The sequence below is a fragment of the Pelobates fuscus genome, chromosome 3, assembly GCF_036172605.1.
Source record: "Pelobates fuscus isolate aPelFus1 chromosome 3, aPelFus1.pri, whole genome shotgun sequence".
Lineage (NCBI taxonomy): Eukaryota > Metazoa > Chordata > Amphibia > Anura > Pelobatidae > Pelobates > Pelobates fuscus.
The window spans coordinates 199,677,315-199,697,902 of NC_086319.1; the positions used below are offsets into that span (position 1 = coordinate 199,677,315).

The window sequence follows — 20,588 nt, forward strand, 5'->3', positions numbered from 1 at the left end:
ATTGCCTTCCTTCCCATGCTGCCGATCGCCATCTGAGGGTCTCCCTGGCAACCCAGGCAGTCCCCCTGCAGCCAATGACAGTAATATGCAGCACGTGAACACAGTGACAGCCTGTCACCATGATCACTGTTACATGTTGCAGCCAATGATTTGTAACATTAGCTGAGATATGGTCTTCTCCTCGCTTTGAATTGAGGAAAGGAAGGCAAGCATATCATTGCTAAACTGTGACATGTGAAAACGTGTTAGAAAATAAAAAAATAAACAAACTATTTTTTAACTCTTGTAGTGCTGTTCACAGCATTAACCTTGTGGCCAGTCTGATAAGGGTGATTAGTACTTTAATACTATTAATATTTTTTTTTTTTGGGGGGGGTGTCACAAAATAATTTTATTTGACACCTACAGTAGTTTTATTTATTTTTTTAGGATGCCCTGCAATGCCAGAGGAAAACTGGGTTCACCCATATTTGACTGCCCCCGAAATACCCCCATTTCACAGCTACATCTGGCATCACAATAACGGTAGATATTTGTGAACTAGTTAACTATTTTAGCCTCTTTATGTCAGATGACATGCTTGAGCTAATAGTTGAGCAAACCAACTTGTATGCCAGCCAGTATCTTTCTGCAAATTCATGATTTACATTAAAGTAGAAAAACCATGTAGAACCCCACTGATGTCGCACAAATGAAACAACATTTGTGCTACAACCCTAGTAATCGGTATTGTGAAAAAGCCAAGTAACAGGTCCTACTGGCAAAAGCAACCCATCTTGGCTACCCCTCTTTACCCGGGGCTTATGAAGAGGGATGCTCCGATGCGCCCCACTAGAAACGACCCATTGTTTGACAGGCTCTACAAAATTTGTCCCTTTATCCAATTCCTATCTGACAAACTTACCCAAAATTATATCCCAGACCAAAACATATGTATTGACTAATCCCTTATAAAATGTTAAAGGTAGATTTCTTTTCAAACATTATATCTCTCCCAAACGGTCGTTAAATGTTGAGGCTCCTTACACAGCTCAAGGTCTGGTACCCCAATGATTCAGTGTGTGTAGAGTGGATGCAGAGTTTCTGTGTGTAGTGAATGCAGTGTATTTGTGTAGTGGATGCAGTGCGTGTGTGTAGTGGATGCAGAGTATGTATTGTGAATGCAGTGTGTGTATATTGGGTGTAGTGGATGCAGAATGTATGAGTATATATGCCGTGTAGAATAGGGGAGGACTTTACACTCCTGGTGTTCCAGTGGCATTTTGTAGGCTGCTAAGTGCTGTGTAGTGAAGAGGTGTACCAGTACACATGATCTTCAACTTCCGTAAGCTCCTCTCTTAAACTGTTGTGAGCTCAGCTTGCATGTTGTGCAGATTGTTGCCATGGTTACCTGTGGCAACATTTTGGCAACCTGGGGCTCACGGGAGTTGGAGAGAGCTTCTGGAAGCTAAAGATTGTGTGATATAGAAGGATTTTTTTCCTTAAAAATTGTATTACATGGCTTAAGCATGCATACCCAATGGAATGCGTAATGTGCATTCTGGGAAATAAGTGTATTATCTAATTTGCTCTTATTAAACAGAGAATACAGCTTGCCTGTTCTTGAACTAATAACAAGACATGCTCATCATCACTGTTTAAATCCCCAACCCACTATCTTATTACAAGCATTTCTGCACAGTATTAGTAACCCTCAGAGTAAAACACTTTGTGTCTTGCTCATCTAGCACACACTTCATGAATTAGTTCCAGTGGAACTCTGAGTCACCTTCTAACTTTGAGTTAGAACAAAGGACACTAGTAAATAAGCCAAAACCAAGAGTAAAATATGCTCACTGAGAATGAACAATAGTTTAGTAATTTGCTTTAAGCTTCAACTTGGCCGAATGATTTGGCACCTTGAACCCTAATGTGTTTTAATAGTAAATCAGTGATTAAGCATAAAGGGCTTCAGCCTTTTATCTTTGACGTAACCGGCACAAATGGATAATCTGACGTGTTCTTATATGTTTTTTTTTATTGAAGGAACCCCTTGCAATGTTTCATGTGCACTCAATAGGTTTAATATTGCCTTTTCCCCCCAGAAATGCAAGATTTAGTTGACCTGCCCAAAAACAGAGACATACAAGAACAGACAAATATGTAATACTATGTGTAGTCCCCATCATGAGGTCTCTAAACAAGGTTTAGCTCACTCGTGTCATTACATAAAACACCTACACCATTAGCATATCACTTGGGCAGTCCTGAGCTAAAGTGCCAGACAGGTATAAGATTAAAAGAAACTGATAGCAAAGGTCATAGCCAGTGGCTAATATCTTTAAAGTTGAAAGCAGCTTTAAAAATTGGCCCAAACCAGTCTAATATCTCACATAAGCAGGATAATGTGAGAGACACAAGAGGATCAAGAAGGGACAACATTCTACTAAATCTCAGGGGAATTTGTTGTACCCTGTCGGTACCACAACCACCACAGCTTAAAGAAGAGGTTCTAAGGCAAATAGATTGTCCCTGTAGACTGAGTACTGTAAACACTGCCTTTTCTGAAAAAAAACAAAACAATGTTTACATTGCTGCCCAATGCACCTCTAGTGGCTATCACTCAGCTACTAGAGGGACTTCCTGCATGAAGTCCTTCAAAGATTGCAGGATTGATGTTCTGGCTGAATGCTCCCAATGGAGATGCATTGACTTAATAGATCCCAATGAGGAGATGTTTATTAGTTGCACTGCAGTAATTGTCACGTGTGCACACTAAACCCCCAGTGTTTCCTCTGTGGAATCACTGGAGCGCTGGGGGAATAAAGGGATGTAAAAATATTTTTTATGACTTCTGGGAGAGGGCCCAAAAATCCATGTTGCTAGTATAACATGCTAGCATTAGGAATACATATTGCATTCTTAATGCTAGAGGGTTCATTTAAGTATAATATAATTTCAAGTATATGAGCTGAATTGTTTTCACTTGATGTGCAAATTTACCTCCTTAAGATAACTGGAGTTTTCTATAAACCCCACTTAAGAAAGTGTTGCATATGACATTGCTTATGTTGTCATTATGTAAATCTATCTTTCTTTGGATTGGATTTTATTGTTTTGACTAGTGAACGTTATTAGCTCTGTTGGCTAATCAATTCAAACTCCTGCTGTTGGGTCATTTCTCAGTAGATTTCTTTTTTTTTTTTTTTTTTTTCCTAAAGGATTATTGATAGCGACATGGCAAATTACCTGCTTGGACATCTTTCCAACGGACTCTGAGATTGTTCTTAATGTGAGCAGCAATATCACTCTGACCTGTGTTGCTGAAGCAAAAGTTGTATGGGAGCATGATGGACAATTCATTGACACAACACTGGAGGTCAAAGATGGCATCTTTATTAGTAAACTGACTCTTCATAATGTGACTGGACAGGACACAGGATATTATTCATGTTTTTTCAACCAGTCCAGTGGAGAACAGGAGGAGAAGTACTTGTACATCTTTGTTCCAGGTTAGATTGATTTGATATGTGACACTTGTTGGCTATACTCATGCAGTAGAACAAGGTCTGTTGTCATTTAGTAGCAAGATAACATGAGACTGAATCTGAGCAACAATAGGCAATGTTATTGTTATGTTGCAAAGAGCATTCCTTTAATTTAAACATTATTTTATACTGTAGTAGAATAGCAATAACCATTTTTTATACTATTATATCATCAAGGGGTACTAACAGGATATTACGGGGGGAAAAAATGGTAAGTGGTTGCCAAAAACAGAAAAGGAACAGCCAGGCCAATTTCTCCAGACCATAGTAAATTTATTGAGTATGCCTGTGCTTTTTTTTTAGACATTTATTCATAAACCCCAGCCTTTGCTAATCTATAATAAACTGCTTGCATAGTAGGGGGATGTATAGATTTCCACAGAGAGGCTATTGCTATCTTAGCAGCTATGTGAATATGTACTAGCGTATGTTTTGGCAGATCTTTAAAATAAATATGTCTGGATAGAATTCAGTGTGGAGATAAAGATAAAGGGACACTATAAGCACCAAAACAGAAACTCTTTACTTATATTATTTTCCCAGGCGTCCCAATGAAACTGCAAATTCAGTTTTTGAGGTGAGGGTTGCTGCAACACCAGTTCAGCTAATAAAAGTTATTTTATATACTTTGAGGGTTAATACCCAATATCTGTAGGTTTTGTCTTTAATTTAATCCACTGTTTTGCCTCTATGGTGGATTTTGGCCACTTCATATATCTGGAATATAGTGCAAGTAATGTGTTTGATAAGGTGACATACACCCTCAAAAAAACCTGAAGTGGAGCACTTAACAGTATTCACTCACCCTTCAAATTGGGGGTATGTAAAATCCGGTTCACATATATGAAATAAAATAGAGAGAATCTAATTGTGAAGTATGTATGGTAAAAGGAATAAACTGCAAATGTAGAAAACACACTCACAAATAAAGATCCAAGTTTGGGACTGGCTCAAATCACAATTAGGAATGTGCAACGGAAAAATATTTGGTTCAGTTCGGCATTCCGAAATTCGGGACTTCAGCACTTCGAGACTTTGGCACTTTGGTTCGGTTCGGCGCTTGGAACTTCGACACTTCAGAACTTCGGGACTTCGGAACTTCAGGACTTTGGGTAAGTGTAGGGTTAGGGCTAGAGTAGAGATAGGGTTAGGGTTGATTTAGGGGTAGGGTTAGAGTTAAGGTTAGGGTAGGGTTAGAGGTAGGGTTAGGGTTGGTTTAGGAGTAGGGTTAGGGGTAGGTTAAGGGGTAGGGGTAGAGTTAGAGGTAGGGTTAGGGTTGGTTTAGGGGTAGGTTAGGGGTAGGGTTAGGGGTTAGGTTAGGGGTAGGGTTAGTATTAAGGGTAGGGTTAGGAATAGGGTTAGGGTTACCCTACCCCTACCCTAACCCTACTCTAACCACTAACCCTACCCCAACCCCTAACCCTACCCCTAACTCTACCCTTACCCTTACCCCAACCACTAACCCTACCCCAACCCTTAACACTAGCCTAATCCTACCCCTAAACCTAACACTACCCCTAAACCTACTCCAACCACTAACCCTAACCCTACCGCTAACCCTACTCCAACCACTACCTCTACCCCAACCACTAACCTTGCCCTAACTCTACCCCAACCCTCTCCTGTTTTGCCACTTCTCAGAAATCCAAAGCACTTCGGCACTTCAGAAATTTGGCACTTCGGCAATTCAGTTTGGTACGGCATTACGAAATTCAGAACTTTGGCACTTCTGTTCGGTTCGGCATTCCGAAATTCGGCACTTCTGAAACTCGGCAATTCGCCACTTCGGACATTCAGAAGCATCCGAATGTCCAAATTTCCAAAATTCATCTGAATTTACATTCAGAACAAAACGAATTGCACATATCTAATCACAATCACTTTGGTGTACTTGGGTGACACCTTTCCCTCTTCTTGTTGGTTTCCTTGTGCTCAAAGAGAAGGCAAAGAAAGGGTCATCTAGTGTAGTAAATAAGACACCATGGGTGAAGTGGTAAATATAATATATATTGCTCACCTTTGTCAGAGCCTGTAAATTAACCTGGTGTATTTTCTATATATTTACAGATTATTCATTTTACCATACATACTTCACCATTAGATTCTCTCTATTTTATTTCATATGTGTGAAACGGATTTTACATACCCCCAATTTTAAGGTTGAGTGAATACTGTTAAGTGCTCCACTTAAGGGTTTTTAAGGGTGTATGTCACCTTATAAAACACCTTACTTTCACTATAGACTAGATTCAGTGGATTAGAGAGACTTCCACAACAGTGTTGCAGCAGCATATAGAGTGACAATTCAGACACTTTTTCTTTTAAGCACCTAATTTAATGCACAGAGCACTTTCACAAATCATATATCTGGAATGCATTAGATTGGAAGTCTGGATGTTTACAGACTAAAATTCCTGTTCCACCAGTTAAAAAGTGATAGATGATAAAATATATTTCGCAAATATCCATGGTTCTACAGTTAGCTACCGCACTTTTGTACTGTGTACTGTTGGATCTATTTGGTCCATGTTTTTAGAAACCTTTTTAGAAACTTCTATATACGTTCTAAAGTTCTAACACACACATATACAAATTAACCACTTCTTAACAATGAACGGACTGAAAGGTAGCTGAAAGGCTGGATGCCTTCAAAAATCATTTTTAGAATAAAAAGTGATTTTTAATCTTAAAGGACCACTCTAGTGCCAGGAAAACACACTTGATTTCCTGGCACTAGAGTGCCCTGAGGGTGCCCCCACCCTCAGGGACCCACTCCCGCCCGGCTCTGGAAAGGGGAAAGGGGTTAAAACCTACCTTTTTCCAGCGGTGGGCGGAGAGCTCTCCTCCTCCGATCCTCCTCTTCTCCTCCCCGTCGGCTGAATGCACACGCGCGGCAAGAGCTGCGCGCGCATTCAGCCGGTCACATAGGAAAGCATTCATAATGCTTTCCTATGGACGCTTGCGTGCTCTCACTGTGATTTTCACAGTGAGAATCACGCAAGCGCCTCTAGCGGCTGTCAATGAGACAGCCACTAGAGGAAATAGGGGAAGGCTTAACCCATTCACAAACATAGCAGTTTCTCTGAAACTGCTATGTTTATGAAAAAATGGGTTAACCCTAGAAGGACCTGGCACCCAGATCACTTCATTAAGCTGAAGTGGTCTGGGTGCCTAGAGTGGTCCTTTAACACAATTTCTACACTTTTGTTTTATAATGTAAACAATGTTGTAAAATCTGGGACTATGGGCAGTTCCCCATCTACCACTGCACCTAATTCTGAGAGACAATTGCAATGGGCATGCTTTATTATGGCTTTTTAGATGATTTTTCACAGTTAATCCATGTATTATATTTTATCTGAAAAAAAGAAAGTTTTGATAAGCTGAAAGATTCCAGTGAATTTCAGGACATAATATAGATTCTAAACACCCTTAGCATAAACACTTTCTCTCCAATTCCTTAAAAAAAATAATGTTAGTATTGTAATCAGGTTGAGCACGTGAAGAACTGAGTGAACTGGGATTTAGAATGAATGAGGCTACCATATACTTGTGATTATGTATCCTTCAATTACCCATATAAACCAACAATTTTATTAAGCTCCTAATAAGCATTTTAAAAGGTAGTACCTACTGTCAAAAAAATCTTACATTCGTATGGTTACTACTTGTCTTTGACAAAAGAAAAAAATGTTGACATATAATTTTTGTTAGATCAAATACTCAAAATCATCTAGATATTTACAGTTGTTCAATCCTTTTCTTTCTTTGTTATTCCTCTTTGTGAAAAAAGACCCTTCAATGTGGTTCCTACCAATCAGCCTGGACGATGCATTTTTATTCAAAACTTCAGAAGGTGATGACACCATTCCATGCCGGGTGACCAATCCCAATGCAACCGTCATATTGCTTACCAAGAACACTGACACAGAAATTACTTTCAACCACTATGACAAGAAGAAAGGTTTCACTGGGAACTTTGCAGACGATGCATATTATTGTAAAGCTTCTTATAAAGGAACTGAGGTCTCCTCCGATATGTATTATATCTACAGAGTACACGGTATTGTGAAATCAATTCTACTGCGTTTGAGTATGACGTTGTTAACAGATTAAGATTTTTCTTTTTTTTTTTTATTATTGTGATTGTTCAGATTTCTCCAGAATTAATCAGTTGGAAAATAACATCAAATGCTACTTCTTAATATATGCGCAGTAATTATGAATTACATAAATATTAAGGGATCAAATGTATTTGAGAGTATGCTGTATACCATGTTTATCAATATTTTGGGTTTAAAAGTATTATAGTAAAAGAACAAATATATTTTTTGTCACAGAAATTTAAGCAACCGCACATAGAAATGTACTAATATCCATGTTATAGTTATTTGTAAGGAACATGCTGGCATTTTTAAATTCCATCAGAATGTAATCATTGTATATATTTGTGGGCATTACGCCCACATAGAGTAAGTACAGTTGTCCGGCTAAAACCAGGTATACAGAGCAATACAGGAACCCTATAGCATGCACCGATTGTTAAATCCTCCCAGTGCTGAATGAATAGGATTGCAGGCTTTTGTAGACCCTTTACTTAACCCCTTAAGGACCAAACTTCTGGAATAAAAGGGAATCATGACATGTCACACGTCATGTGTCCTTAAGGGGTTAATGGAGAATGACTGACAAGTGAAATATTTCTGTTTCTAAGCCAGGTGAAGATAAACAATGAAAAGAAGGTTATTGAAAGCTGAGGTTTATTAAAAGTATTTATTTTTTGCCTTGTAAAGCAATGCAAAATCTAACAAATGTAAACACAGAACTAGAAAAAAAAATTTAAAAGAAAAATAATATATTGCACAACACAGTTTTGTTTATGAGCTACAGTGAGGGGAAAAAAGTATTTGATCCCCTGCTGATTTTGAACGTTTGCCCACTCACAAAGAAATGATCAGTCTATAATTTTAATGGTAGGTATATTTTAACAGTGAGAGACAGGGGGGCGCAGCCTGGCAGCCATCCTGAACAGATGCCAACTAAGCCTGCTCTCCTAAAAACCAGATACAATCTGCAGAGTATCTCCCTCACCAGACCCAATCCATCCCCACAAAGTACCCAATATACCTCAAGAAGGCGCACCGCATCGATTGATGCCTTTCTTGCCGGCTTCAATGAAGCCCAAGCCTCGAGGCCTTTCTCAATAGACCAGGAGGGGGGCGCAGCTATCCAGAGCACTCATCGCCTGAAACGGCCGCTAGCACACCTACCGTGAGCCTCCGTACCCTGAAACCTGCTGCAGGCTCCAGCACACAAGGTAGGGACATTGGTGAGATGCTGCTCAGGCCTGTACAACCAGAGCTCGCACACGCGGAACTCCAGCCTAACTTTGCCCCGTCCTCAGAACCGGAAAATGGGGAGCCTGCTCCCACAATGGCCTCACAGGCTGAATGTTCCATGACTCCTGAATCCCAAGAAGACCACTAAAGGGGACCTAAAAGCACTCTTAGTCAACACACAAAAGCTGTTAGCAGCTAATGTGGCACTGGTCAAAGGGGACATACAACATGTAACAAACTATGTCAAAACCACAGAGGAACACATTACTTCTGTCTACACTACTGTATCCACTGTCAAGGACTCAGTCCAACAACTTCAAACAGAACAGCAGGTTTTGGCTGCCCAAATAATGTCCCTTGAATATAAACAACACTGGACACACATAAAAATTTGTTGGGTCCCCTCTACAGTCTCAACTGAAGAACTGCCGCACTATATTTGGCGCCTACTATCCACAATATTATCTCAGACGGTAGCCAAGAGAATCATACTGGATGGGATATATGGAGTGACAGGTTCAGTCCGTATCTCACCTAACACACCTTGAGATGTAATACTGCGCTGCGTAACGGTGCACGACAAAATACAGATAATGTTAGCCCTGAAAGCTAAAACACCACTGACCTTCGAAGACTCTCAGCTCTTATTCTTCCAAGACCTCACAAAAGCCACCCTGCTTTGGTGCAATCCTTTGGACCAGTGACAACCTCACTAAGAAGAGCTGGAATACCATACATATGGGGGAACACTGGCTCTTTACTTGTCCATCATAACGGGACTGCTTACAGCCATACAACTATGTCTGAGGCACCTGCTTTTTTGAATGCAATGGGACTGCAGCCCTCGCAAATCCCCCCTATGCCTGGAGGTCGCCCAGAGAACTGGGACCCAGATGACAACACCACTCCTGACCAGACGACAAGAGGTCCACAGACTCTAAATAACCTGAAACCAACCAGGGACTTTGTTAACCAGATATGTTGCCTGTAGATATCACAAACAAATGTATGACTAAGTTCTCCGTATGCTTTATGTTTTATGGTTATGCTCCTTTTGCTTACCACCTTTTGCGCTTTTCTTTATAATTTCTGCTAACATTTAAATTGGGACCTTATTCTCTCATCGCCACTGAGAGTTCCAGACACCCTTACTACCCTCAAGAGAGGCAGATAATTCCTCTACTACCAACAGATTGATGGTGTCTAACTTAAATGATTAATTGGTATCCAATTGATTGCTTCTGTGGACAGGTTTATTTTATACAGTTAACGAGCTTTAAGAGTGTGCTCCTAATCTCCGCTCATTACCAGTATAAAAGACACCTGTCCACAGAAATCTTGCTGATTGATAGGGGATCAAACACTTATTTCACTCATTGACATGCAAATCAATTTATAACTTGTTTACATGTGTTTTTCTAGATTTTTTTTTTTTGTTATTCTGTCTCTCACTGTTAAAATACACCTACCATTAAAATTATAGACTGATCATTACTTTGCCAGTTGAGAAACGTTCAAAATCAGCAGGGGATCAAATACTTTTTTCCCTCACTGTACTAGCATTCCTATGGGCATGGGGAAGAAGGCACTTCTTTAACTTCCATTATAATGCTGAATGGCCTTTGTGCCCACCTAAATGCAAATTGCTGTAATATGTCTCTATCCATTTGATTGCCTTCCCTCAGTTTCATCAATTAACATGACCCTTAATGCATCGAAGACGTTGGTGAAAAAAGGTGAAAATTTCAGTTTGACGTGCGCTGTTTTTGGAAATGAACTTATACATTTCTCTTGGGAAAGTCCCGACAAGGTGAGTAATAAGAAAATATTGAAGCTTAAAGCTGTTTCAACAAAGTTGAATATGCACATTCATGTAAACTCTGTCTCCAAAGCTAAGGTATTTTCCCCCATAGATAAGGCTACTCACATCTCTTTCTGCCTTCTCTCAAACTACAAACCCTGCACATACCCTGTCGGTGTTCCACTATATATTTTTATATATATATATATATATATATATATATATATATATATATTTGTCACTATTGCTCTCTAAGGTATGATTGACTTTTATCGACAAAAAAGTCTATTTATCCCACGGTCATTCATTACTTATCGTGATTATACAGCAGTAGGAGAATAAATATGTCACATTGCAAGATATTATAAAAAATCTGTTTTGAATAAACTATTTTAGCTGAAGACTATTTTTAGATTAAGGGGCAATGTACTAGATTGAGTGAAGGCGGCAGTGTATAAGAGTGGAGGGAGGGGGCAGTGTATTGGATTTGTGGGCAGTGTATTAGAATTGGGGGAGGGGGCAGTGTATTAGATTGGGTCTGCATGGAGGAGCTGTACGCTCCCCATGGAGATGCTGATTGGCCGCGCAGCGTTTTGACACACATGCACAATAGCCTCCCAATTCTTTCCTATTGGAAAGCATTGGATTGGCTGAGATCATCAAGTTTTAAGGGAGTGTCCGCAGTTAGCCCCAGTAAACCAGATTCTGCTTGACCCTCAAAACAAAGTGTCATCTCGTTATTGGGGGATTTGGATTGTATGCCGATTGCCAGGAGTGTAAGCTGATTGTATGCATTTCCTGTTCGGCTGTTTCCCGGGTTCGTGTGTTTCCTGTTCGGGAGTTGGAGGATATGTGTAGTTTGCAGTTCAGGAGATTGGTGCTTACAGTAGCTGCCTGTGCATCTGGAAAGGGGAATATCGCCTAAACGGTTTTTAACCTCTTGTGTGCAAAACGGTCCGTTACAGACAGGATAAATTACTGTTTTTATCAATCTATTTTGCATATGTAAATTACTAGAATAAGACTGAATTTAAACACTTGAAAAAAATGTGTGAAGGTGTATCTGTTATAATGAAATAAAATAGCAGTTTGGAATCACTAAAAAGAAAGTTAATTTGTGATGCTACTAGTATCTTTATAAGTAAAGCGAAATTCAAAAATGTGTTAAGTATACAGAACTATGAAATATAGGATTTCAGAGGATGATGGGGCCACTTAAAATAAGATTGCAAAATACCATACGCTAGGCATCCATTTTTATGTTGTCACGAAGAACAGAAGCAGTTAGTTATTTTGATGGTTTCCTGACTCCTAGAACACTTTATCTGCTTCCATGAAAGGACTAAAAGGTCTGTGTAAATTCATGATCATTCTACAGTGTTCTGTGTTTCCAAGTTTTAACTCTTTTTTGTCCTGTCATACGTAATGAACTGTTAGTGAAATGCAAAAACGGGTGCCATTAAATATGCCAGTCTCAAAACACTGTAACTAGTTTTATCAGATAGACTTGTATAATTGATTTTGGACAACTTAAAAATGCAAACTTTTTTTTTTAATGCATTCATTCAAATACAAATAATAATTGGCTATATAACCTATCTGACCAAAGAATCAATTCCACAACCAGAAGAAAACCACTTCATTCATCTATTTATGTTGATGTAAGACCTACTCAATGACAGTCGATGGGACAGTCCCAATTTTGAAGTCCCATCATTCCGCTACATTTCCCTGGTGTACTACATATAGGGACACCAGTGAACTATTCCCAGACAGCACAGTTTGAGTGCATAATTAGATGCGTTTTAGGGTGAAGCTGGCCCTAGGACCATACATTGAGGCATGGTTTGACAAGTCTGTTGCTGCCTCAGCAGCTCTCCGTGCATGGTCCTGAAGGCTAGGGGTTGGCCAAAGAGCCTGTGAGGCTTGCCCCTTTTCCAGGTTGGTGTCCCTTTTCCTCAGGGTGCCATCCATCCAATCCTAATTTTCCCCTGCCAACTATTAGGATGTATGCTATAATTTCTGCACCTCTTTTTTTTTGGGGGGGGCGGGGGGAGGGAGGTTGGTTAGAACTGGCCATAGAAGACAATGTTGTGTTTCTAAGCAATTCTTTGTCAACATTTAATGTTATCACAGGTTTTCTACAACTGTGTCCCTGGACTAAATAAATCTTTCTCTTTTCTCAGGGCACGGAATCCATAAAAACGGATCACTCGATTTTAGATAACAATGTTCTTATATCAGTTCTAACAGTTGAGAACGCTGATTTGAAATACTCCGGTGAATATACTTGCAGGGCAGCAGAAATATTTTATGGGGCCTCCGAAGAAAAGACATTTAACATCAGTGTTATAGGTATGGAATTCCTTTTGTTGTATATTTGATCAGTATCAGATTTATTAATAATTCATTTACCATATGAGAAATAATATCATATGGCCATAAACTGGGCAAAAAGGACATGAAGTAATTGTCCTCACCAAAACCAAGAACAAATGGAATTTGAATTTTCAGCAACTAGCACCCAAGTGATTACATGTTAAAGTGTTGATTACATGTTAAATTGTGGTCTTATTGTGGAATTTCAATAACTGATTTAAAGGATCACTCTAAGCAACATGATTACTACACCTCTAAAATGTTTCTGTTTTCAGCATGCATTAATCATCATAGCGTGAAACTGAAATGTTCTACATGATTTCTAGTGCCTGTCTGACACCTGGCTATTCAGTAGTTGCAAAGTGCAGCAAACTGAATTCTGAATTGCACACATTGGGCTAAAATTGCTGATTTGGAGTAGTTCTCCAAATAATCTATAAGGACAGTTTGATTATTAGAGCCATTTTACCATTTGGTTTTTAATTTGTTACATGTAGCAATATAATGAATAACCGTGCTTAGCTAATAAATATTTAATAAACAAGTATCCATGTGGATATCATAAAATGCAAATAAGTAAATTTTCTTTAGTTGCCATAATAACGTAGAACAGTTAGCAGAAGTATTAAACTGACATAAAGTGGGAATATTATGGAGTGTAAGACCTATTCCTAATAAAGAAAAATTCCCAAACGTTAGGATAACTGGAAGGGAGAGCGAAGGTCCAGCTTCCAACAAACACTAACAGAGGGTGTGCCCATACATAGGGATAAATAACTCAAGTCCCATGGTTGAAATGATATAAAATAAAATAAAAAATCTTTATTAGAAAAATGTTAAAACGAACCAATAGAATATAACCCAAATAAGTGCAAAAAAAGTGCTACACACACTGGGTCTAAATCTTAGATGAGGTCTATATTGTAAACCTCAGGTATAGTGAATACTTGATACAAAAAGACCATACATCTGCCTGGGAGCGTGAATATGGCAACATAAAAGTACTTGTAAAGGAAAAAGGCTTGCATATATTGTAATTAGAAAATAAATAAATATATATATATATATATATATATATATATATATATATATATATATATATATATATATATATATATATATATATATATAAATAAAGCATATAAATAAGTCCCCTCCTTATAAACTAAGACTAGAAACAGTCACAGGTTACCCAGATATAAAGAGAGGCAAAAAAAATGGTGTAAATTGCCTTCCTATTTAAGATTATTCTGTAGGTAAATGTCAATGGGGTAGATGAAGATATAAGAGATACAGGTATCTTAAATAAGTAGCTATAAGAATCCCCCACTGTGAGTCCAGGCTGCCAAATGTCTTCAGTTATACAAAGTATAAAACAGCAACTCCTGTATATAGATACAGAGGAAAGTAAGAAAATAACTCACTGCCCTCCTAAATTAATAACAGTATCCGAGTGCTAAATAGATCGAAATAAAGATACTTGATTGCAAGGAGAAAAAAAAATAATATGAGGCAGTCACTGGTTGCTATGGAAATTAATTCCAAACGAAGTGCAAAACCGAGGACTATCACCTGCCTGATTCAGTCAATGTTTACCCAGGCAAAACGGTCCCTAAATCTCTTACTAGCTAGTAAGATTAAGATTAAAGTTAAATGCAAAATAAAGTCCAACACCAAGGGGTATCTCTTGCCTAATTCTGATTGGTATAGTACCCAGGCAGAGTAATCCCTGAATCTCTTACTAGCTAGTAGTCATCTCGGAGAAATAGTATCACAACACAAGACTCCCATGAAAAGGAAAAGACCCGTAGTGATTTTAAAAAAAGCCTAAGCCTAGCGTCTTTGCTCGACGCGCATTTCGGCGCTATGTGGCGCCTTTGTCAAATCTGTAACATGAGTTAATCTATTCACAGGTTTAACATGTTCCAGCCTTTAACAATCTAAATTAATACCATTACTAACAAGTTATTTTTATTTATTACAGTTATTTAAAACTTGAAATGAATAGCACATAAACATACATCAACATTATGTGAATTCCATCCTTTAAAGAAATATGTAGAGATAAATTGAAACATAGAATGTGACAGGAGATAAGAACCATTCAGCCCATCTAGCCTGCCCAATGTTCTAAATACTTTCATTAGTCCCTGGCCTTATCTTATAGTTGGAAGGCTATTCCATGCATCCTCTACCCTCTCAGTAAAGTAATACTTCCTGATATTATTTTTAAACTTTTGCCCCTCTAATTTAAGACTGTGTCCTCTTGTTGTGGTAGTTTTTCTTCTTTTCAATTGTGGTAGTTTTTCTTCTTTTCAATATAGTCTCCTTCTTTACTGTGTTGATTCCCTTTATGTATTTAAATGTTTCTATCATATCCCCCCTGTCTCGTCTTTCCTCCAAGCTATGCATGTAAAGTTCCTTTAACCTTTCCTTGTAAGTTTCATCCTGCAATCAATGAACCAGTTTAGTAGTCCTTCTCTAAACTCTCTCTAAAGTATTAATATCCTTCTGGAGATACGGTCTCCAGTACTGCATACAATACTCCAAGTGAGGTCTCGCCAGTGTTCTGTACAATTGCATGAGCACTTTCCTCTTCCTACTGCTAATACCTCTCCCTATACAACCAAGCATTCTGCTAGCATTTCCTGCTGTTCTAGTACATTGTCTGCCTACCTTTAAATCATCAGAAATAATCACCCCTAAATCCCTTTCCTCAGATTTTGAGGTTAGGACTCTATCAAATATTCTGTACTCTGCCCTTGGGTTTTTTGACATCGAAGATGCATAATCTTGCACTTATCCACATTAAATGTCAGTTGCCACAGCTCTGACCATTTTTCTAGTTTACTAAATCATTTGCCATTTGGCTTATCCCTCCTGGAACATCAACCCTCTTACATATTTTGTATCATCAACAAAAAGACATACCTTACCATCAAGGCCTTATGCAATATCACTAATAAAAATATTAAAGGTAATGAGTCCAAGTACAGATCCCTGAGGTACCCCACTGGTGACAAGCCCATGCTTCAAATGTACTCCATTGACTACAACCCTCTGTTGCCTGTCACTCAGCCACTGCCTTACCCATTCAACAATATTGGAATCCAAACTTAAAGATTGCAGTTTATTGATAAGCCTTCTAAGTGCAATAGTGTCAAAATTGCTTTCTGAATTATATAATCCAGTATCGGATTAATATCCCACAGTGCCCTAGACAAGCTGCTGGGTTCAGAGAAGGACCTGCTAACAGGGGCATTGCTTGGGTAAAAATATACCCAGGGTTCAGCCCCACCCCAGGTTCCTCCCCCAACCGCCTGTCACCAATTTCACCACTTAACATGCCTCTTGGCATACTTACAGTTAGTTACTTACAGACACTCATGCAGATCACTATACATACACAGAAATGCAGAAGCACACAGATATACACACACACAGCAAATAACACACAAATATACACAGACAGCAATACAAAGTGACAGGCACACACATATACAGACAGGCGCACAAGCACACTAAGACACAGACAGGTATACACAGGCACACTAAGACACAGATACACACAGTCATACATACACACCATCACTTCAAATACCTTCATTTCAGGAGGTGAGAAGAAGACAGGTGGCCATATACTGTTTCAGAGTGCCACAAATAGGGAGAACAGGCAGTGTGCCACCACACTTCAGTCTCCTCTCATTATTGCTGCCCGTGGCTAGGCCTAGGCTGCTCTTGCTCTCTGCTCTCCAGGCCTCTACCAGTCTTATCAGTGATTCTCCTGGCTGACTCCTACACTCACTGAAGAGACCTAGAGCGGACAGGGAGAGCGGCCATGGCATGTGGGAAAAAGATTCAGGGCTATAGTTGCCCATATGTGATAGCATCAACCACAGTTCATTACGTCTCTGTTTGTTTGACTAACGGCCTGGGTTTCCTTCAAGATGCAGTGATAGAGGTGATAATCACCTGACTATCCTTCATCAATCAGAAATATGTAGCCATTACTGGCCTGCCACATTAAATTAAAATGTGGACTGGTAGTCATACGATAATCACCTCTGCTTCTGCACTGTATTTTGCAAGAGTCAGACAAACAGAGATAATTAAAAGATCACTATAGGTTCAGGAACACAAACATGTATTTATGACCCTATAGTGTTAAAACCACCATCTAGCCCCCCTGGCCCTCTCTTGCGTCCCTACATATAGTAAAATCTTACTTTTATTCAAGTCTGCCGCTACTGGCTCTGCCCCTGTCTGCCTCTGAAACTGCCTTCTGTCTCCTGACATCATCAGAAGTGGTGGTTTGAGCCAATCACAATGCTTCCCCATAGGATTTGCTGAGACTGTCAAGGAGGCAGATCGGGGGCAAAGCCAGCACAAGTCAAACACAGCCCCAGCCAATCAGCATCCCTTCATAGAGATTAATTGAATCAATGCATCTCTATAAGGAAAGTTCAGTGTCTGCATGCAGAGGGTGGTGACACTGAAAAACCGTGCTGCTCACTGTGCAGCACTGCCCCAGGAAGCACCTCTAGTAACCATCTGAGGAGTGGCCAGTGGAGGAATCCCTAGGCTGTAATGTAAACACTACATTTTCTCTGAAAACAGTGTTTACTGCAAAAAGCCTGAAGGGAATGATTATACTCACCAGAACAAATACAATAAGCTGTAGTTGTTCTGGTGACTATAGTGTCCCTTTAAGTGTGTGTGTTGTGACCGTGCCTATCTGAACCCTGAGCTATTATATTGTGTTGCCTTATGAGTAATCTAGCATAGTGTACAAACAGTTACAAATCGTTACAAATAGTATTGTGTGCTTTAAAGAGCAAAAACTTACAAGATGGAAAATGTCAAACAGCCTCCTTTGAATTGTGGGGGGCAACTGTAGACCCTCTCTCCACTTCCCAGAAGTAGCAGTGGAACACAGGAACTCCAGCATCGGCTAGTAGAAAGTTGGCTTTATTTTAAATAAAATACATATACAAACAGGTCAAGCTTCAGCTACATTAACATTATCTTGGAATGCATAATTTCCGGAGCTGTTTCACTTGTATGAACATAGAAACATAGACTGTGACGGCAGATAAGAACCATTTGGCCCATCTAGTCGGCCCAAATTTCTAAATATTTTCATTAGTCCCTGGCCTTATGCCTATCCCACACATGCTTAAACTCCTTTACTGTGTTAACCTCTACCATTTCAGCTGGAAGGCTATTCCATACATCCACTACCATCTCAGTACAGTAATACTTCCTGAAATTTTAAACCTTTGCCCCTCTAATTTAAGACTATGTCCTCTTGTTGTGGTAGCTATACATGTTAAGATCCTTTAACCTTTCCTTCTAAGTTTTAATCTGCAATCCATGAACTAGTTTTGTAGCCCTTCTCCGAACTCTCTCCAAAGTATCAAAATGAGTGAGGTCTCACCAGTGTTCTGTACAATGGCATGAGCACTTCCCTCTTCTACTGCTAATACCTCTCTCTATTCAACCAAGCATTCTGCTAGCATTTCCTGCTGCTCTATTACAATGAACAATCAAGGTGGAATGCATACATGAAAGTTTTTGGTGCACAACGGGAAGTGAGCGCAATGAAAGAAGTAAGAGAGAAGAATGAAACTCAGCTGAGATGGATCATTATACAGCTGAGTTGAAGAACCATCAAGAAAGGATCTACACACCCCTGGAGGACCAAAGAAGAAGATGGAGAGGGTATTAAAAGTGGGACTCGGTAGTGTGTTGTATGGCTGCTGTTTTTATTATTTACATTGTTTATATTGTTTATAAAATTTAATTTCGTTCCTGTGGAGGTTCCTTGCAAGGGAAGAGAGGGAACTGTTTGTATATATATATATATATATATATATATATATATATATATATATTATTATTATTAAAAATAAAGCACATTTTCTACAATCCTCCCTGCTTGAGTTTCTGTTAGCCTTGCTGCATTCCTTTGCTACTCCTGGGAAGTGGAGAGAGGGTCTAAAGTTGACCCCCACAATTGAGGGTAAGCAGTGTAGAGGCTATTTGACATTTTCCATTTTGTGAGTTTTCACTCTTTAAAGCAGACAATACTATTTGTAACTGTACTACACTATCCTGTGTTTCATTCTGATATAGGTGTAGCTGGTTACCCAGTTTTTTTGTTATATACATAAACTGCTTTAGAAGGAATTTTGCTGGGAACTCCTTGGGAAGGCTGTGTTCATAAATACCCACACCAGCTAAGTATTATCTCTTTTTGGAGGAACATATTTATTTTTTCTTATGAGTTATCTGGCTGATAAGATATGGCTCATAGATACGTACTAATGCAGGGCTCACAATTTTTAAGTTCTCTCTTCATTATTTTTTATAGCAACACAACTGGTGAAAAAATTGCTAATTTATTTACACTATTAAAAATGAGATACGATGCTACTTTCTCCTAGTTTGTTTCTGTTGGAACATATATCCTTGTTGATCACTAGTGATGTACCGAACTGTCCGCCGGCGAACAGTTCCCGGCGAACTTAGCGTGTTCGCGTTCGCCGCGGCGGGCGGACACATGCGCAGTTCGATCCGCCCCCTATTCGTCATCATTGGGCAAACTTTGACCCTGTGCCTCTCGGTCAGCAGACACATTCCAGCCAATCAGCAGCACTCCCTCCCTTCCACACCCTCCAACCTCCCTCCCAGCATCCATTTTCGATTCATTCTGAAGCTGCATGCTTAGTGAGAGGAGGGAAAGTTACGCTGCTGCTGATTAGATAGGGAAATTGATAGCTAGGCTAGGGTATTCAGTGTCCACTACAATCCTGAAGGACTCATCTGATCTCTGCTGTAAGGACAGCACCCCAAAAAGCCCTTTTTAGGGCTAGAACATCAGGCTGCTTTTTTTTTTTTTTTTTTTCCTGTGTAATGTAATTGCAGGTGCCTGCCTGCCTGCCAGCTTCTGTGTGAGGTTCACATTGGATACTGTGCCTACTTGCCCAGTGCCACCACTCATATCTGTTTTAACAATAGGTTAAGCTTTACATTTAAAATAAATATTTTTTTTTCACTGTAATAGAAGAGCAGTTGCCTGCCTGCCAGCTTCTGTGTGAGGTTCACATTGGATACTGTGCCCACTTGCCCAGTGCCACAACTCATATCTGTTTTAACAATTGGTTAAGCTTTAGATTTAAAATAAATATTTTTTTTCACTGTAATAGAAGAGCAGTTGCCTGCCTGCCAGCTTCTGTGTCAGGTTGGATGCCTTGCCCATTTGCACAGTCAGTGCCACCACTCATATCTGTTTTAACAATAGCTTAAGCTTTAGATTTTAAAGAAATCATTTTTTTTCACTGTAATAGAAGAGCAGTTGCCTGCCTGCCAGCTTCTGTGTCAGGTTGGATGCCTTGCCCATTTGCACAGTCAGTGCCACCACTCATATCTGTTTTAACAATAGCTTAAGCTTTAGATTTTAAAGAAATCGTTTTTTTTCACTGTAATAGAAGAGCAGTTGCCTGCCTGCCAGCTTCTGTGTCAGGTTGGATGCCTTGCCCA

At 39.4% G+C, this 20,588-nt stretch overlaps 1 protein-coding gene across 1 annotated transcript in view; it reads left to right on the plus strand.

The window, feature by feature from the left end:
• The window catches only part of PDGFRB (platelet derived growth factor receptor beta), a 145,305-nt gene that overhangs the window by 55,594 nt on the left and 69,123 nt on the right, over nt 1-20,588 (plus strand). The window contains exons 3-6 of the mRNA XM_063447897.1: nt 3,201-3,491; nt 7,321-7,590; nt 10,552-10,676; nt 12,854-13,022. Of these exons, the coding sequence (XP_063303967.1) occupies nt 3,201-3,491; nt 7,321-7,590; nt 10,552-10,676; nt 12,854-13,022 (855 nt within the window). The remainder of the gene's footprint in view (nt 1-3,200; nt 3,492-7,320; nt 7,591-10,551; nt 10,677-12,853; nt 13,023-20,588) is intronic.